Raw genomic sequence first — 27611 nt, forward strand, 5'->3', positions numbered from 1 at the left:
TCTATGATTATAATAAAATGTGAATAAAGTTCATCCTTGCCTCATACCCAAAAAAGAGGTTTAGACATGTATACCAAAAAATAAAGATTTATTCTCTCTATATTCAGCTACAAAATAGTGATAATAAGCACTAAACATAAGGAGTATGAGTATGAGAATAAAGGAAGATTCAATTTGAGTGACATTCTGTACAGTAAATAGAGAGAACAACACAGCAAGGAGCAGAGAGAAGTCAGCTTCAGATATCTGGTGATAAATTTTATATTAAGAAGGACAAAAGTACACATCATGGATGTATGTATGCAGACTGGTGGTCAAGTTTCTTTCCATTTCCTCCTGATTCCATTTATGTTCATTATGTCCATGTTCATCATATATGATTTGATATGATGTGTATGTGCTTATGTCACATGTCACTCAAATTTATGACTGATTGCTTCGGACGATGTTGTTTAATAAGATGCGCATTTTAATGGAACTTCCAATGATTATTCTGCAAAGAAATCTATAGATTAATAATAATCTTATCATATCATACATCAGTCAAGAGTATGAAGTTGTCATATGTGCTGCAGTATTATTAACATTGACTGATGGCCATTTGGAAAGAATAAGATGGAATTGACATGAAAATCGATATCGACAGTGTATACAGAGGCATGTCGATCGATCAATATAAAATAAATAAAGAAATGCTTAAAGGAACCTGCAACCTTAATGTTTTATTCTAAATTGCATGAATTGTCATAAATTTCACTACTTAATTACACTTCCCGTAGATTTATTTAATTTCTTGACACAACTTCTGTTCTGTTTTGTTGATTCCTATATTTAATGATTCCAAATCATGCAAATCGTGTGCCTCCCTTAATAATATCTACCAGATATTTAATTTAAATCAATATTGAATGAGTGAGAATGAATGACTTGACTTGAAGGATCCAGTAGCAGTAGAAATAATAATTGATGGATGAATTAAAGTCACAATTTTCATTTTTTGATTGCAGACAAACAAGTCAAAAATAATTGTGGCAAGAAAGCAGCAAGGAACAGAAGCAGAAGTAGGAAGATAGAAAATTTGATTTCGAAGCAATCATGCGATCGAAGCAGCAACCGAGTTCCTCATATCGTTGGATAAACAACCGAGAAGAAAACGGTAAGTTTTTAATTAATTTTCATAAAACTCAAAACTTTTCCTCCTTTCTATGACATTAAACATGCAATTGATATGCATGAGATGTCGGAGATTATTCCTCCTCCTTTTTTTGCTATTTTCTATGACATAAACGACAAAAAATCCTTCTTTATTTCTATTGAGCAGTTCGATTGATGTCATTGTGGTCATTCTTGAATGCAGCATAAAACTTTTGCCTGTCTCATCTGCTTCATATTCAATTGAAATTGCAATTTTCATTGCTTTATGTCAAAAATTTCAAAAACTAATAAATTTCTCGTCCTCAAATGGGAATTTCATTCCTTCTTCCATCTCCTCATGTTCCTTGATTCCTAAAAAAAGTCATATTCTCTAAATTTTCAATGATAAATCATGATTGAATGTCCAAAAATATAATTTTTTCGATTTTTCCATTCAGTGACTTCAACATGATTTTTTGTGCATTAATTTAAGAATCAAAAAGAATTGCTGCAATTTTATATCCCAAAGATGAAAATTGTGAGATGACATTTTCATCCCAAATAAATCTTCTTCTATATACATCCACACAGAGATGAAGACGACGACGAGTTCACCTCATTTCTCTTATTTTTCTTCTGTTTCTTCTTGATTTCGTTCCTTATTTGTCTTGTCGATTCATTTGACATTGATTAAAACTCATCATGAGATGAACAGAAAGAGTTGGAACTAAATTGAACTGAGATGCAATCGGATAAAACTAATTCAATTCCTCATCGTTGTCCATCTATCTACTTGTGCTGCATGGCTATACCAATTCGAATATATCAAAGTTGATGCTGAATGATGACTGACCGAGCTTGCATTATTGGATCTCATACGTTCATTTATATCGAGATGAAATGAAAAATGTGACCTCATTACGCGTCTGCATTTGAAAGAAAGAAGGCGACAGCAATAGAACTGAAAAATATCTCCGAGTGTCACACTCGTATGAAATCAATCATAATCGCTAGTCGTAAGGAACTGTCTAGATCATATTTATGTGCTCAGCACACATATTAATCTAAAATTACACATGCATGTTAGTTCCTCATCTAATGAGAATGAAATGTCACATTTTGCAATTCTTCAAGGAATTTTTCAGTTCCACAAGCAGTTCCATTTTCCATATGAATAAAATGAGAAATTTTTGTGTCACTTTTATTAGCAAAAAAAAGCTGTCAAGAAACATCCAGTAAACATCAGACAGAGAGAATCTAGCCTTAGGTACATCACCCTTTTGTTTTATTTCCATCCATTCAATTCCTCTGTTTCAGCATACACAGTTATGTCCATCAAAGGACATTTCTTTTTTACTTCTTTTATTTCCTTCATCATAAGCCTTTCAGCTTTTAATTTTAAATTTCCCTTTTGTGTCCTGAATGTCCTAATTTATATTGTGCATTCATTAGTCATATCCAATGTCATGTGATGTCCACAAACTTGACAGTTTTTCTTCATTAACCATAACGACATTGAATGTATCTGAATGTGTTAATTATTGACACAAAATATATATCTCATGACTTTCAATTGACAATTCTGAACACGAACATATTCAATGTGCTCATCACAGTGGAACTGTCTCAAGCATATAGCATCAAAAAAAGAAGGAAAGAAAAATTACATTTGTAATGAAAATCGATATGGATTTTCCGATGCACTTTGCTGGAACTTTGTCATGCATTCATGGATAAAATATGGATGAAGTTGGAAGTTTTGTGACAATTTGGAATGGATACTGATGGAAGTTAGAGTAAAAATTACTTGACAATTTCAATCTTCATCATTGAAAAAAATTGTCAATTTTTGAACATGCACAATGCATCCCCGCTTTTTATTGTCATTCAAAAGTCGTCTTGTGATGTTTTTGAAAAGTACGACAAGCATCCAAAAATGACAATGATGAAAATGTCCACCCACACTTGTCATACTCATCCTCTCATATTTTCTTATGAAATATTTTCCCTTTTTCTGATGAACTTTTCTATCTCTTTGCTGTCTATCACATTTGTCGTAGAAGAAAATTTTCATCTCTCAAATAAAAAAAAAAGACATAATTAAATTTTCTATCGACTCTCAATTCAATCTCAAATGTCCTTTCCAATCTTCCTCATTGTTTTTTTGCTTTTTCTTTATCATGTCTTCTTCCTCTTTTTCCAATGTGTCCATCTGTCTGCCTGTCAATGTTTGTTTCATTCTCATACCCCATTTGTGCCTTATACTCATCCCCATCACAACCATCACAGACATCTCAGTCACATCACATATTATTGAGTTTCTAGAATAGTTTTCTAATACGTCAATTCATTTCATCCATCTGGGGAGCTGTCAAAGTTCTTTCTTATGTCCTTTTTTTGTGCTGCAACTAATAAAATTTTGCTTCCAAGTCTGAACATCCTCAATAAATTTTCAAAATTGTCAAATTCATTTGAATTAAATTAAAAGAATGAAAATTAAAATTCAGACTTGCCAGGACATAATTTTATAATATTTTGTGTCTGTTCCTTCATACTGAATACATAAATGTGAAATTTAATAATAGATCTACACACATACAGAATGAAAAATTTACTTCCACAATTCATTTAATCTCATCCTCAATCACATCTCATCTTTTCTGTTCCTTTCGTGTCTCTTTATCCATCCACAATTCATTCAATGTGATGTATACATGAATTTGACAGTGTCATGTCAATCTGATTAAACTCAATAAGAACTGAAGTGAACTAAAAGTAGAGAAAGAACCGAAAGGGAAAAAAGGAAAGAAGATGGAAAGAGTGGAAGTGGATATTGAGGGTGAATTGACGACGACAATGAGGAATGAAAAAAACAAGAGCTGCAAATCTTTTCAAGGATTCAATCAAAAAAAGTAGACACAATTAAGACTGGCATAGACAATGAATTGTGTGAAAAGACGTGGAAGTGCTGAAAAATAATTAGCGCATAAGAGCTGAGATTTTGATGATTCAAGTGAATTGGATGTGATGAAAATGAAATGAATTTAATTGGTGATGCAGGCAACTGATTTGGAATTGCATTCACGTACTTAATAAATTATCGTCCAAATCCACACCGGGATGCATAATTTTAGTTCCAAAGAACCTCCAAAACTCAATTTTATTACGCAAAAATATCAAATTCTCCCTTTATTTCTGTTCACCCTTGCATTATCGTCCCACACAGTTTGATGGACTATAGTTACTGATTGACAGGCTACCTTCACATTACTACATGTTTGTGATTGATTGATTGACTGATTGACACTTTTCGTCTGCTTGGATATTTGAATTTATGGATCGATAAATGACTAAATGTGTATTTTTCTATACTTTACGTGATGGATTGATGTAAGAACGACTTGATGGACATTCATTTAATCAAATATAGGACCTGAATATGTCCTGGACTTAATTTTACTTTTAATAATAAAAAATTCTGATGTTTGTTGGACATTTAACAAAAATTATCGGTAATGTCGCGTTAACAAAAGGAAATGTCGAACCAAAATGCAGCACAAGGAAAGGCACAATAAGAACAAAAAAGCCAGAAAGATGTACAAGAAAAATCAATTAGTTTGCATATTTCTTGCCTTCGTTTTTTCTCATGTCAGTGTCGAAGTTATCAACTGTGCTGCATTTTGAGGAAGCATTTCTTTTTTAATCATGAAGTCCAGTAATTTAAGTTTGCATGGGCGTTTGTTGACCCACGAATTTTTGGATCGTTAGTCTGATCTGCAGTTCTACTGATGATTGTGCCTCATTATTGTGTTATTACTAAAACACAACTAATTTGCCTCGATAAATTTAATGACTTTTTTTGTATACAGAACATTCAGCTATAGCTATTTAGTGTGTAAGCAACAGAAAAACTTTTATTGAGTGAATGACAAATTTATTGCATATGATGGACAAATTTAAATATAAAATTGATGAATTTATGTGACATTTGGATGTATAAAGTAAATGAAAAAAGTCCCGAGCTGCACAAATGAAGCTTTAAGGCTCAGTTCAAGCTCATTTACTATTGTCTAATAGAAGTCGTTTCCGTTTGACAGACAAATGAACGTCATTTCACCTTCTCATGGAGGCGGCTTCTATTTGGAGGTCAAATATCATCCATACGGCTGCCAAATGCAGCCAGCTTCCATTTGGATGTCAATTATCGTTCATACGGCTGCTAAACGCATCCAGCTTCTATTTGGATGTCAATTGTTGTCCATATGGCTGCCAAATGCAGCCAGTTTCCATTTGGAGATCAAATATCGTCCATACGGCTGCCAAATGCAGCCAGCTTCCATTTGGTATAATAAAAGAGCCTTTGCAGAGCCCTCTTCATTTGTGCCACTCGGGACTTAAGCATATGAGTCATGATTAATGCTCATATGTCATTCATATTATTGATATTGAATTTTATTTATTTGATTGATTGATGGATGTGTCATTCCTTCATCTTTCTGTGCTTTCGTCTCTTCAAATTCTTTATTTATTTATTGTTTTATTTATTCACACATGTAATTTATTTTATTCTTATTTCATACGACATGCGATTATTTTGATGATGAATTGAATGCGATTTGACAGCTCACACATTTTTTTCCATTGTGTCTGTCCTTTTCATCCATATATCAATCAAGTCCATGTATGAATTTCATGATTATTATCATTATTACCACTAATAGTAACTCACAATTTGTGGATGTCTAGGCATTTATTATTGAATAAAAACAGACTTGATTATCGTCAAGTATTGATGAAGTTGAAGAGTGTTAAGTGGCGATTGTGATGACGATTGACGAATGTAATTGACTCAAAGACCTCAGCACATCTCACATTTCACTCTAAAGTCACAAGTTTTTTTATTTAAATTTCTCTCATTCTCCGTCTTGACTGAGATCATCAGCATGACTGACAAATGACCAGCTTAACGGAGAATATTTTATTGATTAATATGACTGCAATTTGTTGATTCCATCAGTGATAATTTGAGTGACTTAAGGAATTCAAAACTGACCGGTCTTTAACAGTTACTGAATTTTGACTGACTTGACAAATTCCTGTGAACAGAAGCTGCTCAACAATATTAAATTTTGACGATGAATATAAAAAAATATCAAATTTCAGCACCAACAGCAAGTGAAAGAAGAAGCATAAAAAAATTATTTTCGCCTGTCAATCGCTAATTCTCTCGTCACTCAATATCGTCCACATCATCCACAAATTCACATCATCTACATCAACTCTCATTCCATGCTCGTCAACTGTCAATTTTCTCTCATTCTCATATTTTCTTATTTATATATTTATGCGGTCAACTCAACTCAAACTTCATATCATCAACGAGACTTGCTTTAATGTGCTCATTGATCTAACGGCTCGATGATTTTTCACAAGAAATGAAGACATTTAAACAGAAGCCTTAAAAAGCAGCAAAAATCCCGCAAATGTGTCAAAAAGGAATTTTTATGTCCCTTGTGTATGGCTTGACATTCAATCAATTTTTGATTCCGAGAACATAGTCGAGTTATGAATTTATTGTGTACTGTGTAAAGGTATTCCTAGAAATGTTCAATTGAGAGGTTGTGTGATTGCTTCCGTGGATTCTCTAATCTGTTAGAATTCAACAAGTTGCTTTGAATTTTCATCAGTTTTAATGACTCAAATCTCATGATTTGATGAATGCACGAAGGTTGTACCAAAAAATCCTAGACTAGACAGCCTCAGACTAGATTAAGAGCAAGTAGAAGCACATACTACATTAAAACCAAAAAGAAACAAGTCAAATGAACCAAATGCAAAAGGACAATAGTCAAAAAGTAGACAGAAATGTGAATTTAAATTGACAGGATTTACTGCCAAAATAAATAAAGACAAAACAAAAGGCAATACCGAGATGAAGGCAGAGAAACAGTAAAGATATGTGACTTTTTGTGAATTATTCTTTGTCCAAAAAATTGTATTTTTGCATATTCTAAAAAATATTTTCGATTGTTGTACTCTTCTTTATTTTTCATTGGAATCTTCCGAACAATATCAAAATCTAGAAATGCACAATGAATTGTCAAATGGAAGTAAACGAGAAATTGAAGACACAAAACAAATTTTCAATTTAAGAGTAAAAAAAATGCCACATTTTAAAATTAATTAGCAGAAATAAAGGAACGAATGAAAGAAAAATGTGTATGGCATGATTGCCTGCTTGCTGATGAGTATTGACCGCAAAACCCACAACAACATAGCAAGAAGTATGGACTGAAAGAATTTAAATAAGAAATAAACTCACACATAAAAGTAAGTGAACGCAAATAAATTAAAATGAGAAGAGCAGCAACAGCAACAAAAAAAAAAGCAGCTTGAAAAGCTGCCGATTCAAATTCGATCCTTGAGATGTTGTCGATAAATTCCTCGAACGAAAACGTGATACATGATTTCGACTTTATTTGTTTTTAATATCAATATCAATATCAATAACAATAGCAACAGCAACAGCAGCAGCACAATGCACATTTTTGTTCTTCCTTGAATTCGACGAAAAAACGACGAAGGAACGAGTGAGTGAGTGAGAGAGACAGCAATGATGGCATTATTGTGATAAAAAAATCTCATTTTGGTTTATGCTTATGCCTTTATGTTGAGGCTGAATGTATTGAAAAAATATTCAAATTGTTTACTCAAATGCGTGCAATGTGAGCTGAGAGAGACGACGATGACTGAGGCTGATGAAGAAGAAGGAACGGCAACAGAAGCATAATTTATGGTTTCTGTTAATTTATTTAGTTTATGGTAAATGTTTTGTATTAGTAAACTTATCAAATTCTGCCTTTAATTCACTCTTCTTCATCGACCACAACATACGTGAAAACAATGACTTGAATGCAGCAACAACAACAATATCTGCAGCAGCAAAACCTGAAAAATTCCACTTTACCTTACATGTATTAATAAAATTATTACAAGTATTGGAAATATCATGTAAAGTGGAAATAACTCGTGTGCATGTGAAGCATCAGCAGCATAGCATTTCATGTATTAGTGGATCAGCAAAAAAATTCTTGGAAATTCAATTTTGTGAAATTTGATAAGTTTTTCAGCACAAAAGCAGTTGTGCATCTCACAAACAAAAAAAATCAATTTATTGAGTCAATTAAAGCATTTAATGAGCATTAAAAATGGATTTAAAAATTTTACAATTAGCAACATCATTACTATTAATTATTACAACAATTCAGTGAGCCATTATGAGCAACAATTGCTATTTAAACATTTCAATTAAGCAGATAGTCGAGTGTGAACAAAAAAAATTGCTTTTGTCACTGCGTAAATAAGCTTTTTACTCACTTTACAAGTGTGTAATACTGGAAATTAATTTCAACAAATAGCAGCAAGTAGTTTGTGTATGTTTCGGTATGCTTCAAAGAATTTCCATCTCTAACTCATTGCTTACTCTGTAGCTACTGCTTTTGATATTTTCATTAAGTAAGTAAACACTATGAAATTAAAGAAATGTAGCTGGTGAAGCGCAGAGTTTTTTTTAAGTGACATAATATTTTTATTGACTTTCTTTTATGGATGCATGCTTACGAAGAATGAGATGAGTTAACATTTGCGGTTCTTTTTGTGGTTGCATCTGGATTTTAAGAACAAAAGAGTGCAGTGTTCTTTTTATGTTATCTTACTTTTTTCGAAATGATATCTCCGAACAGCACAACGTGGTTGTCATCTTACAGCCAGTCTATATAATTGACTGGATATCAAAAATCGGCTAATCGATCAAATATTCGGCAACAGACCTGTGTGTCTTCGGAATGGTGTCAGATGATAGCTGAATCCGGACTTGGTACTGGAGTTATGCTGGCCTGAAGCCGAATTTCCGATCGATTAACGAAGTGCTGACAGAACTTTCTATGTCACGCCACACCTTGGTGGTGATCCACGATCAAAACCTCAAACGGAATGCGAATCATGTTATTTAGAAATGAATTCCGCGGCACACAGCTTGAACAACACTGGATCAACCAGTTTGTGCTTCACAAATGTGTCCATGACTCAACTTAATATAATCACACTACCTCATGAGTGCATCATGTCAGTACATTGACAGCAAAGACGATAAAGTTCAGTTCAATATGTCGCTCGGTATCCTCAACTGACCATCACCAACTCATTCATATCAATAACACAACTTTTCCATTTACTTCTCTCGTTCTCGATTTTCATTTTGTTTATTCACTGTTGATTATGTTGATGCCAGTAAAAATCGAAAAGAATTCCTTCTTTTTGAGTAAATTCAACAATATGCAATTACTTTACTTTATTCTACATGCTTACTTACCTCACATCACTTCCATGATAATAACAATAATCAATTGAATTGGCTTACGATATGCTTAAAAATGATTATCATTGAGTTTCGTTGCATCATTACCAATCCTCATATCCACAATGAAAAAAATTGGATTTTTTTTTATTATAACAAAATGTAAAAGCAAAATCTCAAACATTTATCTGCTGATGTCTTCTCCGTTACTATTATTATTGCATGAAATTCAATTTCTATTACATCTAAAATGACCTGCAGATCATGAAATGCAGATATGTATATAGCATATAAAGAGAAATGTAGATTGTGAATGTTATTGAGAGATTTATTGTTGAAATTCTTTTTTATGCTTCATAGAAAATTTTCATTCCATTTCATAAAATAATTTTTTTTTTAACTCTTAAATATCTTTCAACTAGATGCATTCCAGTGGTGTAGTCATTTGAGGATTTATCACTCATTACGGTACATAATAGCGATTGTTTAAATCAAATTCAGATTCAGGCGGATTTTAACTTTCAATTTAAAAACTGGAGCTGGTTCAAAATTTGATGTTTATGTCTAAATTTTGAGTCTTAACCAAAGCATCAATGAATTGCTGATTGAATATCTCGTTGATGTTTTTATGGAAAGTAAACCCTAAGCAGCACCAAGTAATCAAACAAGAAGTCGAAATTCACGCATTTCAAGTAGTGAAAACTAACAAATTTGCTAATTGGCCATCACTTGGCTCTAACTATTCTGCCATCTCGGCACCTTGGTCGCAAAATTTCAAAGTACGCCGATCAGACCCACTTCATTCGACACTGATGCAAAGAGCATTGATCAATGACGAATTTTCATACTTGGGTCAGTTTCAGGCACCTGAATCACCTGAATAACAATTGATCTGTATGGCCAGCAAAGAAGAATAGAATGAAGCATTCCCGACTACAACCCTGATGCATTCCTAACTTCAAAAAACTACATATTTGGTTTGAAATTAATCAGAAATGCAAAATTTCTGCAGTCAATCCATTCATTCCAATTTAAAGAACATTCCTTATATGCTTGATAATTTCAAACCAAAAAATACCATCTCGATGAAAGAAAAATCATATTCACAGAAAACAGCCATTCATCATATCATGTGAACCAAACACAGAAGAGATAAAATGCAAAAGAAAACTTTTTACCATTGTTCGCAAAATTCTGTTGTAGTGGGTTGAATAAATGTGATTCCATGTATACAACATCATTATCTCATGTGTAAATTTTCACGCGCACGATATAAAATGCAAGAAGTCGAAAAGAAAGAAAAGAGAGAGAAATGGAGTGGAAATACAAGAAGTGTTTTGGAGATAATAAATTTTGAATGCAAGACAATAGTAAAAGGTGTGCAAATAATAATTAAAAAGTTATTCTTATGAAATGTATACAAAAGATATTAAGATGTTGCATCTATTCAAACAAGCTAATGAAAACTTTCCGTTTTATGCTGCTTCTTAGAGTGTCGCTAAGATAAATTTTTATTTAAGGAAGTGAATTATGTCGTGTGTGGAAAATTTTTGACCTTTTTAAATTTAAATCATAATGCATGCTTGTGCATGAAAACTATCACTAAGTTCTTGTGTAAAGCACTATGAAGCATGATTTATGTCCAAACTTAACATTTGTTTTGTCTTATGATCGTGAAATAAGCACATTAAAAGACTTGTATTTGTAGTTTGGATTTGCAGATATCTGAAAAAGTTTTGTTTATCTAGAATTTTGAGGAATTTATCTCTAATTTGTATGTTGTCAAAAATATCAGCAGATTTTAAAATCGGATACAATTAATATTTGAATCTCCAATAAAACCTGAGTATCCGGATAGTACAAGTCGAATTTTTAATCAAAATTCGAGATTTTAATCAAAACTCGAGACCAGACTAGCGTGACTCTACCATGGTCCCAGATTTAGATGGAATCTAATACCAAGTCAGAGTCACGGCAACATGGAGCTGGATTTTTGTTCGATTTTCTGATGTCGGGGTAATCGTAAATTATATTCTGCACTCCTTAGTTGGTGAGATTTTGTTCTAGTAAGTAAATATTTTACATGTCAATTACTTACATGAGTCCATTACAGAGAAAATCTAACAACTTCCTACGCGAAATATGTAAATAATAATAATAAACTCTACAGAAATTAATATAAAATGAAGGTATGCAGAAATTTGCCATTAAATTTTGATGACATTGACAATGTCAAGGCTATGAGTTATTGTCAATATGAAGTTTAAATCAATGCGTTTTTAATTTTTCATGAACAAAATTAAAAATAAACTTAATTCAAAATTATCGACCCAAAAAATCATTAAGATTTATACTTTAACTTCATTATTAACGAAGTTAAGCTGTAAGCAGAATCCATAACCTGTAGATATTACAAATCTAATTATTTTAATTGGTCCTTAAATCATCAACTTACCCTTGTGAATTGTCCCATTGAAATCACACCAAATTTCCAAATTTTAAGAACTGCTGGCTTCTGAGCTCGTTGTAAAACAGTTATCAGTTTCTTCTTCAAAGCAATCCTTTGCCAATTCTCCCAGCCACAATTATAAACTTCATCAGCAATCTTTTCACTTGCATCGATCAAAAATTGACCAAAGTAGCACTGGAGAAACACTTGACACAGTTCAAAGAAAGTGTAAATAAAGAATATTGAGTTATCAAAAATATTTTCAGTTGTTTGAAGTTGAAACAGCAACAGTCCAATAAGCGCGGCACTAACAATGAAACGGACGAAAAATGTCTCCGAAAAAATGTCACTTAAATCCTGAACAAGCTGAAAAATCTTTTGATGCTCGTCAATCAACGCTTGCAATTCTGATTCAATTTCATCCTCAATCATGTACTGTATGCTGTTAATTCCATCTCCCAATGAGTAGAACTCAACTGATATTGTAGTTATTAGGATCGATGTCATCAGAATAATTGAAGTAGTCACAAATATTCCATAAATGCCGACATAATTGCTCCAAATTAATACAATTGGATAGATGAAATCTTGTGTAAAGAAGTCTGGAAAAGGGACAATGAATGTTCGATCTCCAGTGATTATCCATCTTAGGACAGGAATCAAAGTTACACCAGCCAGTGCACTGTTGACTCCAACAAATAATGCTTGAATGTACTTAAATGTACGACATATTTGAAGCGCAGAAAGATCTGATTTAGGATATGATTTCTTCAGCTTGTTAAGGACATCCAGCATTTTTAGTTTGCTATTCCAAAATGATAGAATTCTGTACTGGTTGATGAAGTAAGTCAATAGTAGTGCAATCCCAAAAAGACGTTTTTGCATGTTCGTTGTGGTTCCATTTAATAAATCAAGTTCCGTGAAGACTATAAAAAGGACAATGTTGATGTACCCGAACCAGTAATGGATGTTATGCAGGGCGATATCAATCCTTTCACTTATTGTAATTGCATCCTTTAAATTGCGAAAGTCATAACCAATAGCGTTTAACAACCAAAATGATGTTTCGAAGAAGTCATCGAATGTTATTTTCGACTCAATCACAAAGAAGCTCTTCAGCTCCAAAAACCTGACTTTATTGTCTTTCACAAATTTCTGAAACTTTTCCATTATAAATTTTTTAATTTTTTGCACTCAAGATTCTTATTATTTATAGCTTTTTAACTGTTTATAAAGGTCTTTCACTAACTGTGGACTGAAGGGATGTAGCACCTTAATTTATAGAAACCCGAAGGGCATGCGGAAGCTTGCCGAAGTTTGTCACCAAAGGCAACAAAACAAATGTAAAATTAAAAATTTACGATGATTGCAAAAATTGAATCTTCCAATATATTTACTGTCAATGAAAATTACATGTGATAACTGGTCAATAAACTTTGATTCCGAGCAGCACAGAGCGTGTTGAGGATACAAAACACTTACAAATAAGCACTTATAATTAAAGAACTTTGTGTTTATTGTTTGAAGTTAAAAAACAGACTGAAAAAATCAATATGAAGGGGTCAGCAACTATGTATAAAAGGGGAAAATCAACTAATTGTAGTTGCAAATATTATTTGAATATTAAACGACAGTTGACACCAAATATGCCATTACTTTGGCTTCCATTTGTCATTAATGTATCTGTGTGTGACAAAGCCATACATGCTCAATTGCGCAACTTCCCTCATTTGTGTTTCTCGGGATTACATCATAAATTCAGTAATACATTGATTTTAACTTCCATTTCCCACTTTCAGCTCCAATCTTTATATCACCATAAATATAAATCTTTACATGGAAGGAAGACCAATTACAGAATGATGTTGTATGGTGCTCATATGATTTTTATGATCCAAAAATAAATTTCAAAAGTTTGTGGTCAGACCAAATGTTACTTTAACTGCTATCTGTCCAATTCTCTTGCATTTCTTTATTGCTCTTACACCATTAAATAGTAATAATGAAATTGTAATTTTTCGCAATCAAAATTTGTTTGTATGTGTACATAGGACAATAAATATCTGTGAAGATATCTACAGAACATACAACAAGTGACAATATGATACGATTCGGAAATGCGGCAATAGCAATTGAAATAAATAAAAGTGCGCCACATGCTTTTAATGTTTTCATTTACTTCTCTTTTATTTTTCCTTTTATTTGCTATATCCTGCTTAATTTCTCTTACTGATGATGCCTCAATATGTGCTTCATCCCATTCCTTTATGTGTATACAGTCATAGATATAGTTAGATAGAACATATCGTGTGTACGAACTTAAAACACATAACAAATTATTTAATGTGAATTTAGATAAACTTTTTTTTTTGCTTCTCCTCCATCCAGTTCCACTTATTATCATATTTACTTATTATTATAATTTTCACTCAACATATTTCTCGAACATAAATACAAAGATAATTGTATGCATGCATGTAGACTCCATTTCTCCTTGTTTTGAATTATTGGGTTTTGGAGCAACGAAAAAATAAAATTTTCTAAATGTTTCGAGATATTAAATGAAAATTATTAGCAACATGGAACTATACTAATAGTCATCATGAGACACAATGAGTGCTTAGTATGGCAATAAGAAGGTGAATGCTGCTTATTTTCGTATCCAAAAAGGTGCAGATGAGAAATGAAAATTATGATCATTTTATGGATTGCTGCATGTCTTTATATCCTCGTGAAGAGCTTTTTAGGTCCTTATATGCTGCATTCTATCAACAAATTCAGCTGCGAGCATTTTTTTCATGAATTTCTAAATTTTCAGGAATTATTTTGTTAACAATAGTTGTGGATAGAATATGTTAAGGAACAATTGAGTCATACAATCTCATTTCTTATGAATTATGCTCTAATTTTATCATTAGGAAATGCATCCCATGCTGATAATTACATTGTTGAGTTCCGGAAATTAAATGCTGCTTACAAGTTCATGCTCTGTGCTGTAAAATTCATGAATCTAATGACTAAATCTGATTTTAGTTCCAATCTCTCAAGTCTCGGATGAAAAATTGAGAAAATATTCATGCACAGATATTCAAAGTTAGATGCACAGCATAATTATTATGAAATATTTTATTTCATGCACAAGAGGCGATTAAAAGCAGTCAGTTGAGGCACTTTTTAATTTATTATCAATATCAGCACTTCCCACCATGAAAAAAATGAATTTATTTCCCTCTGGAACTGATCGAGAGATGTTCGGGTTATGATGAAGGAACAAAATGAACACAATTCAGCATAAAAAACATGTCAAAAATGCAGAAATAACATTTATCAATGTGGATTTATGTTCTCACAAATCGCACAGAATTTGCTTTCGTTCTCTTTTTGCCCCTTCCAGACGGACGTTTTAATTACTGGAACTTCTCTTATTTCTTATACACTTTTTCATTTCATTTTACAATAAACTTGATCAATAATTCAAATAAACTGAACGAAAAATCATTTGTTGGAAGTTAGGTCTACTTTTCTGTTGATTGTTGCTTAAAGCTCTTTGGGTCTGCTATATCCTCGCCAATCTGAAGACCTAAATTACTCCTTAGCTGCATATAATATGAATCAATCTAATTTTGATGCTGAAATTAAAATTTATTACTGATTCTTGAACCTCTAACGCTTCCTAGCCAGACCATAGAAGTGAAGCTAGTTTCAAGTCAGTGACTAGATGATAAGAAGAAGGAATTGAAGAATTTTATTTGGTGAATATCAAACGAATCTTTTTGTAGCAAATAACAACAGCATGAAATAATCATATATTGACTTCAAATGGTTGTAAATCATTTCTTTGGCAAAAAGGAAGAGAGAGATGGAAAGAAGATGAAAAAAATGTAAATCAATGAAATGAAAATGGCAAAAGAAAAATTAAAGCAATTTTTATTCAGTTCGTTCTGATCTTTTGGAATAATCTCGCGTAATAAATTGATTGGCTGACGCTCCTTATTCATTCATTCAGCATTCAACATTTATTATTTGTTGCTGTTTTTGTGTAAATCATAAAAATATGTTGCAGTTTTTCTTTATGCTCTTCCATCTCTCACAAATTGTGTACGGAATCTGGATATACTCATGAGTATGTCTGATGGTCTGCATTAAGATTTATTTTCATAAAACTTACACAATTTCGAATCATAATTTGCCATTAATTCCTTTTGCAGCTCTTATTTTGTTGACTGGATATGGATACAGAATTGCACTGCTTGATTTTTCTTCTTTCTCACTCACTTCTGGCATTATTTCATTGATATTAGGACAGGCAATCAAGTAATTTTTCTTGCCTCATTCACGTAGCAATTATTGCTTCAATCTTTGCCGTTTTTTCAGTTCTTACAGATTCGCATTTATTGCATCTCGTCTGTATATCCGCTGACATTGATTAATACAGCAACAAAATATGAATTATTTCTCATTTCATGCACATGAAGTTGTAATTTTTGTAATGACACAGATCAATGGATGATTGCAATTATGAGAATGATGAATGCTTTGTGGACATCCTGTGCAGTTCTTAATTGTAGCTGAAGACTTAGAATGTGCGTGCAGAAGTGAAAAAGACGAAGATAAGCAAATATTCAGGATATCACATTGGTTAATGTCTGTAATAAAGTTTTCTATCAAGAAAATGAAAAATAAACAGAATTTATGAATATTATACAGTTCAAATGGATATAGTAAACCCAACCATAGCCTTAACATCAAATAAACTTAAATTAAGAACAGAAAAATCTTACTTATGAGCCTCAAAAATCCCCTAAAATATTCAAAAACACGACTTCATACTGATCCTAAAACTTCTTTGCCTTCATGACTTGCTCAACTCATGGAAATGAAGCAATGAAGAGCAAGAACAGCAAAATGCTCATCAAAATAATTCTTCATTATGAAATGAATGAAATTTCAGCTTCAGTTCTTGCTTGCCTCATTCCATATTTTTGTTGCTATTCTTATTTATTGCTATTCAGTGGTTTAATCTTCCTCATCTTGTGTACATTTACAGTACATCTTCCTTAACATGCCTCATGCGGCTAAATATTCTTTTTTTTATCCTCAAGTCGACTTTCCTTCTTGCTCCTCATGTTCATCTTCTTATATTGTATAATTTGTGAGTGAGGAGTGAAGGAAATGTGAGAAAGATGGAAGTCCAATAAACATAATTTTTGCGTAGAATTGTTGTGTATTTGAGGATCAACATAAAGGAGAGAAAAAAAAGTCATTTAACATTTGTCATGATATAGGACATTGTAAGTCCTCCATGTTGTCATTCTCAATTCTGTATATGTTGTTCTCATTTGCCATTTAATGACGACAAGAATGAGCTCATAAATATAATTTTCTTTTACATCATTGCATGCAATATTATAAATTTCAGCTCACCTCACACACCCTCTGCATACATATGTACATATACAATCATTCTCACAAATCGTATGTGCCTTTTATCTTAATAAATTCTCATGATTATTAGTTTCTTTTTGGTGATGTTTATAAACATTCTGATTTGTAGTTTTGTACAAAGACTTCAATGTCATATGAGAGGCAAAAAGTTGTTGTTTTTCTCTGCTGCCGATGATCTTGCGTAAATATGACCCGATTGTCATACATTGTAATGTTGTCCATACGATGGTCTAGCGGATGACATGATTTATTGGCTACTAAGTGGCTGCTATTTCTTTTATAATTGACGATGTTTATTTATCGAAGTTAAAATGCAGACTGAACTTTTACATCAAAAGGGGGTTTCAACTATGAACTTTAAATATTATTCAAATCTCAAATTAACGTTACAACCAATACAAAATTGCAGTCATTTCCATGAACAACGTCACAATTAGTGCGAATCGGGGAAATGACATCAAATGTACAGAACTATAGACACACTTTGCTCATTTATTGTATCATTTAACCTATTAGAATGAGCCATTAATACATTATAATTGCCTATAGCACAACGACATCGTTTTTATTTTCCTTACACGATAAAGAATTGAATTTATTGCCATCAATTGAAGAAGATGAGAATGAAAATTCCTCACAAAATGTTAACATTATCTTGCATGATGCGATAATTTTTTTTCTTCTCTTTATACAGCCATAAATCACTTACATCTCAAAGAATTTCACTTAAATGCTTGATTGAAGGAAGAAAAAATGAATGGAATGGAATCAAAAAATTTTTGGACATAAATATGAATGGAAATTGTTAAGCACAGTAAGAGTTGAGTTTCATACAAGCCCAGGATCCAGTAGATACAAGACCAAATAAGAGAAAAATTAGAAATCATCCAGGTTCCATAAAATTGAAAAATTTTGAATTTCGACCCTCGAACCCACCTAAATACGCTGTCAGTCACACTGTTGAAATAGGCATAAGAGAAATAAAATATATATGAAACTATGATATCCGATGTATCGTCACTATGTTACACAAAATAATACAACTTTTGTCCAATAGGTGGCGCTGTTGTATCCATTTTGTCACAATCTTGTGCGATTCAAAACTAACGTTTTTACACTTAAACAACAGGCATATCAAGGCATATTAGGTATTTATGTCCACGTAAAAATTCCATGTTAACTTTGTCAAGATTCTGTGTAGTTTAACTCAGCTTTATCACAAAAATTTCCAACTCTCCGTTAATTACCGGTTTTTAGTATTTTAAATTTGAATAGTAGATCCTTTGTCACTCATAACAAGCATTTTAAACTAAAATTTCTTAATTTAAATGAATTAAAATAGAGTATTCTAATATTTAGAACCTCATATCATTCAAAAACATTTTTTGGAACAACTAGATTAATAAGGAATAATTTAATCATATCATAGACTTCAGTTTATTTAAGTTAAGGGGTTAAATTGAGTAATTTTCGATTGTTTTAGAAAATTGCAGGAAAATCAGACATTCTGTAAAATGAACCACATTAAACTATTTAATTAAATTAAAAAATAATCATGTCTGATAAACATGAATTAACATTAAGAGAGTATTACGAAAGTTTTGCTCAATCATTAATTGAAGACACTGAGGAGTATAAAGTGACTGTAAGTAAATTTTCCAAGAAAATATCAAAATTTTTAATTCAATAATTTCAGATTGATCATTTGGAACCGGAAATAATATACATTGGACAAGATATGATAGACCAATGTGAAGTAATAGAGATTCTTGATGACACCGACAGCGATTTTGATTGCTTACCACAAATAATTCGTGAAAGTCCAAAAAAGACCATCCAGAACTTAAAAGTTCAACATCCAAATCACGATCCATTAATGCTCGGCAGATCAAAATCATTAAAAGCATTTTGTCGTAATGAAGATGACAGCTTATCAAGACGTGTTACTCGAAGTTCCAAGAAAATTTAAAAAGGATTTTTTTTAAAAATATGCAAGATATTTTTCGATTATAATTAATTATTTTTTCTCTTTATTTGATTGATTCAATCTCTAATTTCAAAACGAAATTTTCTAACAAACATCCAGCAGCATTATTTCTAATTAATTTATTTAACTTTTCAATAATTCGTATTACTTCTTAAGTTTCATTATATTTTTTTTTTTCATCTGCTTATGCAATCAATCTCATTCTATCATTAAATCTTTTATTAAGGAACTGAAGAGAGAAATAAATTCAAATTTTTATTTCATTTAAATTAACTAAAATTTTTAAAACAGTTTTCTCTACTTTATGTTCCTTATTCTTTTTGAATGAATAAAAATTCATTCATTTTTCACATATAAAATTTGTGCAAGTTAAATATAGCATGTCCCGATAGTTCAAATGACAGTAGACAGCACATACATAAAATGGCAATTATTTAAATACTTTCTGAAAAATCACATTTAAAATTGGTATTTGATAGTGTTTTGCTTTACAAAAATTAATTTAATTATCAACAAAATTAAGAGCAAATTCTAACAAAAACAAAAAATCTTTGCTTTTATCAACTTTAATTAACTTAATTAGCATTTTTATCATCAGGTTTACTTTTTGTCAATCTCATTATTATGAGTTTGTTACTTATTAATTAAAGCATTTTTTTATTAACACCTACATTTTAGAGTCAGTTGTTCTCAAACTTTATTGATGTTAAGGCACTAACTAGATTTTTTGGTGTATAAAGGCTGATAAAAAGTTTCGAAATTGACTTACAAAATAACGGTTAAAAAATATTTGAAAAGTAACGGTCAATAATTTTTAAAATTGAACCGGTTCATTTTGAATGATAACGGATTTTTTAAGTAAATTAACGTTTTACGTCAGTTACTTTCTAGCAGAGCTGCTCAAAGTTGACTCGAATTTTGTATAATCCATATTAGACTCAAGTCAACTTCCAGCTCTGCTTTCTATTGGTCGTTATCTTATGGCGTATATACTGTCTAAAATTTACAATCCAGTAGAACATTCAGCCTTTTTTAAATATGATTATCAATCAGTGCCTCGACACAAAGTTTGAGAATAACAAGACCTAAGATGCCATCTTCCTTGTGTGATTGAACATTAAACACGAAAAATTATTTAATTAAGTATTACATTATGGCTCAATGCAATAAATACAATAAATATTGTGTAAATAGAATAGCATTTTGAAACATTTAACAGCATTAATTGTGTTTTTTTGACAACAATTTTCATTTTCTGAGAATGGGAACTAAGTGATGAGAGATTTGTACACACGCTTTTTTTCATGATTCTTTTTACTTTACTATATAAAAGAGTTAGCAATATATAAACAAGTTGGTTTTGGAGGAGGAAGGAGGAAGGCTGGCTGATGGATAGCAAAAAAGATAGAGGAGCTAATTTATCTCTACGTTATGTCAATTTTGTCAAGGAATTCAATCAGATGTAGGCTACTTCCTAATTCAAATTCATGTCCTCATATGTCAAGCTGTGCAGATAGACAGAAAGTTTGTGTTAATTTAATAAAATGAAATGAAATGACTGAAAAAATGTCTTAAAATACCTTTAAGTCCATAGTAAATTCATCGTTGATTATCCAATTATCCCTTTTATGGAATTGAAAATTAGAATTTTTTTTATTATTAAAAGTTTTTTTGGAAATACCAAAAATAAAGGAATAAAATTATCATATTTGCTATGTATAATTTTATTGAAAATATACAAATTGTTTCTTTTTTATATTTTTGCTGTGATTTATAGTGCTCGTGTACACGCAAACAATAAAACTATTGCCTTACTCATGTTTTGGGGCGTAAATTCATGAGAAAATTTTGTACATAAAATATTTGACATTATCGAATATTCTGTCATGTATTTACGTATTTTTTTTTCTTCTCTTTGGTAAGCAATTTATTAAAAGCTCGCTTCCAAATTTATGAGGTATTCGTTGAGTTGTTTATTGTAAGGCAATTTATATTCATGAATCTAGAATAAACGTACGTAATTGAAGATACGTACATAAAAACGTATTTAATTTTGCTTGCGCTTAGAATATTTACGTAATCTTGATTACGTCTAGAAAAACGTACGTAATTGTTGTTATGTACAAAAATAACGTAGATAATTGTTGTAACGTACAGAAAAAACGTTCGTAATTGCATTTACGTTCAGATAAACGTACGTAATTTATGTTACGTACAAATCGAACGTACGTAATTGCTGTTATGTACATAAAAACGTACGTAATTTTGACTACGTCTATAAAAACGTACTTAATTTTGATTATGTATAGGAAAGTGTACGTAGTTTAGTCGACGATTAGAAAACGTACGTAATTTTGCTTACGTCCACATAAAACGTGCGTAATTTTGGCTAAGTTCAAATAAAACGTACGTAATTTTGATTACGTTTGTATAAACGTACGTAGTTTTAGTTAAGTATAGAAAAACGTACGTAAATATTGTTACGTACATATCGATCGTACGTCATTGTGGTTACGTGCAGAAAAAAACGTACGTAATTTTAGCTTCGTCATGTACAAGAAATGTCCATAAATCTTATTCCTCTTTAAAAACAACGGAATCAAAAAAGCACAAAAAAAACAAAAATCACATGTTGTTCTTATTATCCCATATGTGAAAATTCTCCCACTTCAACGCCTAATCATCTCACACACATACGAGCACGTTTAATGCTTTATGTGGCGGGAAATTCGATGATTAATGACAAAATTGTTTAACCATCTATGTATACACAACAATTTGTATATTTTCCATTGTTATCACATAGACTATTATTTAAAGAACTCTTTTTTTTTGCTGTGAAATTGAGTAAGTGTTTTACTGTTTATTTAAATATAATTTTTAAAAAAAAAAATTAAGTGCCAATTAGAGGATGTTAATCAATCTCACATTGGGATGTTAAAAAAAAAAGTATAACAAATTATACAACAGTGTAAAATATAAAAATCATAAAATTAACCACCTTTTTTTTATATCTCTTAACATAAACATATACATTTTATCTAAAATTCTCATTTATCACGGATGTTTAGAATCTAAATTGAAAAAAAAAGTCAACAATCATAAAAGAAAAAAAAAAGAAGCAAAAATTGTGTAAAAGCATGTATGTCGTATATTAAAAGTATCTTACTTCTCATGCTCAGTCATCGGTTCATCTCTAAATCCTTCACTATGAATTTCACGTCCTGCAATCTTTAGCATCGCTTTTGCTTCATGCTCTCTGTCAATGCACGATCCACTCATTCCTTCATCCTATGAATTATTCAAGACACAAATAAAGCAAAAAAAATGGAAATCAATAGAAAATTGTGCAACAAGTTTTCCTTACCTCATCCTCTTTAGCTGGTTTATCTCCTACACCCCAAACCTCAATATTACGAATTTTAAAATTCTTTGTTGCTGCCAATTGAATATAATTCTTGTATGTTGTACAGGTCTCTGAGCATTCACCAATACCGTATTCACTATCAAGCCATAATCCCCAATATTTAAATTGTCCTCCCATGCCGAGGCCTATATTGTGGAAAAGTAAAGTAAAAGTAGAATAAGAAGAATGTAATTCAATGTAAATTTGCATGTTAAATCAATATTTATCAATTGATTGAAATCTTTAACGAGAAAATTAGTAAATGTAGTTCATGAATGTGCAGCATAAAGGCGCATTCTCTCAATTAAATCTCTTAAGAAATTGAAAATTAACGGTCAAAAAATATTTGAAAAAATAACGGTCAAAAATTATTTGAAAATTAACGACCAAAAAATATTCAAAAATGAAGGGCAAATCCTATGACAACCCAACGGACAAACAGACAAATTGATTCAATTTCCCACATTAATTCCAAAAGAATCAGCTATCAAAGCCACTACAACTGTTCATTACCGTTCTCCATTGTTTGTTGATGCAAATTCAAATACTGATAGTGATCATTATATGTTGTTGCTGGAAAACATCGCATTCTTGGACGTAACGTGAATAAAAATGAACTATCACTGCCAACAAAATTTGGACTGAAATCATAGAAATAAATGGAAAAAAGTTATTAAATAAAACTGTAATTCAATTAAGCTGTAGAAAAAAAAGAAGAATTAAGTTATTTTAGTGCAGTTTTGCTAAACGTTTTTTGTTTTATACGCGACATATTTCGTCTTGTTAGTTTTACTGTCGTTCTTATTTATAACTCAGTTATTGTTTGATTTATTGTTTCGACTTTAATTGCTGTTGGCGAAAAAAAAGTTGATAGCAGAGTTATATTTAACGAGGCTTTTCATTTACTGCCAGCAGTTGTGCCAAATTAACTTTTCTGGAATCGTTCAGAGTATTTTTAAAATTTGAAATTTAACGTACTTTCTATTTTTGAATAGATAATTTGAAGGGAATGAAAACTATGAAATTCAATATTCAAATAGCCGTTAAAATATTTGAGAATTTAACGGACTTTCAATTTTTAAATAGGTAATTTAAAGGGGATGAAAACCATGAAATTCAAATTTTAAAAAGCCGTTAAAACAAAAAACTCAAATTAATTAGCATGCGCTTCACTAAAACAGCTCCTTCCCTACTTTTCCGACTAAATTAAATTAATATTTACCTAAGCGCCCACGAGTCAGTGGCAAATCCACCAAATATATATCCATTTGTATCTTCAACAATAATAACTGTTGCTCCCTGATCCATAATACGTCCAATAAATGTTGAGAATGATTCACCATGAATTTGTGACGAAAATAAGAATCGCCATTTCGATTGATATTCATTTGGCAATTGTGAATTAATAAAAATAATTTGTGATATATCTATGAATGTTGGATAGTCAGGCATATAGTGAATATTTTCACATGTTGGAAGCAATGATTCTTCGAGACAAAATGCTTTCACTTTACCGCTACCCTGTCCACTTCCACCATCCTCCTTCTCTCGTTTCTCATCGTTGGGGTTTTTGACTGCTCTATAATGATAAAGATGTAGGAACACGTGCTCGACCATTCGAAGGAAAACGGGATTTTTATGAAGCCTGAAAGAATTTTCAATTAATATTAAGGAATTTAATCTACAATATTTAATATAAATTACCATCTCTCAGCATCCGCTCTTGTGACCTTCTGCGTTCCTTGTGTGACGACATCAAATGCCAAGCTTTCAGCTAATTTTTGAACACAATCTTTAACTATTCGAAAACCTCTCGTTTCCCATGATTTATATTGCGGACCAGACTCGAGTCTTAATGCACGCATATAGCTGCTTACAACTGCCTCGACATACTGTAATGAGAAATATGTCATGCTGTGAGCTTTATTGTGTATTGAAGCTTTTAATAAATAGCTTCGGAATATTTACGTCACAAAATAAATCTAGTAATTATTTTCATGGGGGAAATAACGGCTTACAATGTTAGAATAGGCAGTTGTGACTGGGATAGATTGAATCCGTTTTAACGGTTAAAAATATTTTGAAATTTAACGACCAAAATTATTTTGAAAATTTTTAGTACTTTTTTGAAAATTTACCGGTTTTTTGACGTAACGTAACTCACCTCCTTAATTAACGGATAAGCAATTTCCGAAGATTCCTGATCTTCCTGTCCCAAACTAGCCATCAAGACTGTTATTCGCTCATCGATAGTTCCACGCACACAATAAACATACAATTCAGCAAATCGTTGAAATTCAACAACAGGATTTCTGTTGCCAAGTGGTCCAAATAGAAAATTCGTTATATACTGCGACAATCTTGGATCCATTTGTGTACCCCAAAATTTCTTCAACTCATCCTCTTTAATTCGCTCGGAATTCTTACTAACAAGTTTAAATGAGCTTGCAACAATTGGTACTTCAACTTTATTTAGTAGAGAACACTTTTCAGCGAGCTTTTGACTTGAGTTGCCCATTTTTTTTTTTTTTAATTTTGTCTACTTTATTATGTTTTTATATAATTTGTCGATGATTATGTGTATAAAATGCTAATTATTGTATTAATATTATTATTGCGTTGAGACTGCCTGTAAAGACAAAAAATTACATATATGCAAAAATGAGACTACATGTGGATTTGAACTTGATAATAAATTAACTGGTATAGACGAAGGTCTCTTGTGACCGATTAAAGCGCAATATTTTTACTATTTTTTCAATATTCATAAATGCAGAGGACACATTAGTAGCTTTTATAAAAGTGACTCTCGGTAATAATTAATCAAAAACCATAACGGTAAATATAAATTTGAATTTCCGTTTAACGTAAAATTACGTAAAATGTTTGAAATGTTCATATAATTTACGTAGCGTAAGACATTTCACGTGTAGTGTAATTTAAGTTTACGTAAAAACCAAATTGATGTAGCTTAAACGTACGTAAAATAAACGTTACGTTTATTAAACGTACGTAGCTCAATATACGTAACGTAAGTTATACGTACGTAAGATAAGCATTACGTAAATTATACGTACGAAAAACAAGTATTACGTAAATTTTACGTACGTAAAACAAGTCATTACGTGAAATATACGTACGTAACACAAGTTATTACGTAAATTATGTGTACGTAAAAAAGGCATTTTGTGAATTATACGTACGTAATTAAACGTACGTATGAATTATTACGTGAATTATGCGTAATATGAACGTTACGTGAACTGTACGTACGTAATTTAAACGCAAGTTAGAAACATTATGTAAATTATACGTACGTAAAACGAAGCGTTACGTATTTTAAACGCACGTAACACGCATTAAGTAAATTGAACGAAAGTAACTATTATAGAACTTGAATTTGTACAATTTAGAATTTGCACAGACAGCCAGTCGGGCAAAATAGGCAAAAATAGATTCATTTTCCAAATAAAAACCACGCAAAAAGAATAAAAAAATATATACTAGGCTAGTTGATGAGCTTATGTTAGACACAAGACACTCACCTTCACGGAATGAATGAAAATGCGAAAAGAAAAACTGAAAAAAGGAAAGGTGCAGCGTTTTTCTTTTTTGGATTGTTTACTTTTTTGTTAAAAGCTATAATGTAAACGAGAGATAGATGGAATGGAAAGAAAGGAAAAAAAACTAATTTCTTCAAAAATTTTCTTCTTCTTAAGGCTGAATGCCTTATTATGCAAAAAAAAAGAAAAAAGTGATACGCAATATTATCATAATCGTCATAATGATTGCTCATGGTAAAAATGTAATGATAATAATATTCTATCTACACCGAATGTCATGTGAATGATCATTATCGAGAATAAATAGCTTGACTGCCTTTATATTTTGTAACTAAACCATACTGAAACTTTTATGTTGTTTTGTGATAAGATATAGATTGTATAGCACTCACAATTGAGCCTATGAACAGTAATCTAACTATATTAATAAAGTATGATTATGATTTATTTGGAAGCACTGTGTGGAGTCCACAAAAAGCTCGTGTTTTAATTGATTTTTCTTCTTTCTTTTTTTGCCACTTTTTTTTTCTATGTGAAAATATGCACAATATGAGAACGACTCGATTTTTTTTCCCTTATCATCAACAGAACTACCACTTTTCTCATACTGTGTCTAACAAATCGCCTGCCTGTCCAATTTAGAATGAAATATGAAATGTTTTTTTCAATTTTTTTTTCTTAAATCCACAATATTTCTTTTTTTATAAGATATTAAGCTGTCAATAATATATGGATCTTTAAAATGTTTATTTAGTTGTAATTCTCTGTTTAATCTATTGCTCAGTCAGCTCAAGTTTTGTGGAAAATGAACAATTTTTCTTCTATCGCGGAAAAACTTTTCCTCACCTTTTTTCACAGTCGCAATTTTTCCTCTCGTTTAACAAAAAGTCCACTTCTTCATGATAATTTTAATTACATCCTTTCTAATCCTATTAATCAACTACTTATCTTGTGATTTTGTCACTTTTTATGTTAATTTTGTGATTTTTAACATTAGAAATAAATAAATTTAGTTTATTGTTGTGAATGAGAAAAAGTTTCCTTCGATTTGCTGTCTCTTTCTAGTAAAAAATATTCGGGAATGTTCCATATGTTGTGTAACGTTGTTCTTATGCTGGCTATGATTTATGTGCTGTAAAATATTTCATTGCTGTATGTTTGTACGTACGTTTTGCTTACGTCAAAAAATGCATACGTTTAAGTTACGTAAAATGTTAACGTACAAAAAAATTTACGTACGTTTTTGTAATTTCTGTGAAAATTAATCAAAT

General features: G+C 31.2%; 3 protein-coding genes across 5 annotated transcripts; 1 reads left to right on the plus strand and 2 right to left on the minus strand.

Annotated features, from left to right (window-relative positions):
• Positions 1–111: 111 nt before the first annotated feature.
• On the minus strand, positions 112–20573 carry LOC139097471 (odorant receptor 4-like). The gene is made up of 5 exons (XM_070649338.1): positions 20546–20573; positions 19914–19974; positions 14119–14257; positions 11946–12653; positions 112–493 (listed from the first exon to the last, which is right to left on the minus strand). Exons 1-5 carry the CDS (start codon positions 20571–20573, stop codon positions 470–472), a joined length of 960 nt encoding a protein of 319 aa, XP_070505439.1. The 3' UTR covers positions 112–469.
• LOC139097504 (uncharacterized) lies at positions 18874–19542 on the plus strand. The gene is made up of 2 exons (XM_070649373.1): positions 18874–19029; positions 19081–19542. Exons 1-2 carry the CDS (start codon positions 18940–18942, stop codon positions 19351–19353), a joined length of 363 nt encoding a protein of 120 aa, XP_070505474.1. The 5' UTR covers positions 18874–18939; the 3' UTR covers positions 19354–19542.
• Positions 19384–27392, minus strand: LOC139097503 (MTOR-associated protein MEAK7). 3 transcript variants are annotated; one of them, XR_011545076.1, is made up of 10 exons: positions 27187–27392; positions 24942–25406; positions 24482–24669; positions 24000–24422; positions 23291–23418; positions 22739–22923; positions 22541–22662; positions 22373–22445; positions 20952–20994; positions 19384–20876 (listed from the first exon to the last, which is right to left on the minus strand). XR_011545076.1 is itself a non-coding variant. In XM_070649372.1 (9 exons), the coding sequence occupies exons 2-9, from the start codon at positions 25293–25295 to the stop codon at positions 20865–20867; spliced, it is 1455 nt and encodes a 484-aa protein (XP_070505473.1). In that variant the 5' UTR covers positions 25296–25406; positions 27187–27392; the 3' UTR covers positions 19384–20864. The 3 variants fall into 3 exon arrangements, 1 of the variants encoding a protein (XP_070505473.1); XM_070649372.1 differs by lacking the exon at positions 22373–22445; XR_011545077.1 differs by lacking the exon at positions 19384–20876 and having other exon boundaries at positions 20957–20995; positions 22377–22445.
• Positions 27393–27611: the final 219 nt, after the last annotated feature.

The sequence above is a fragment of the Chironomus tepperi genome, unplaced genomic scaffold (assembly GCF_022539635.2).
Source record: "Chironomus tepperi strain 1889 unplaced genomic scaffold, CSIRO-AGI_Ctep_v1 contig_423, whole genome shotgun sequence".
Classification (NCBI taxonomy): Eukaryota; Metazoa; Arthropoda; class Insecta; order Diptera; family Chironomidae; genus Chironomus; species Chironomus tepperi.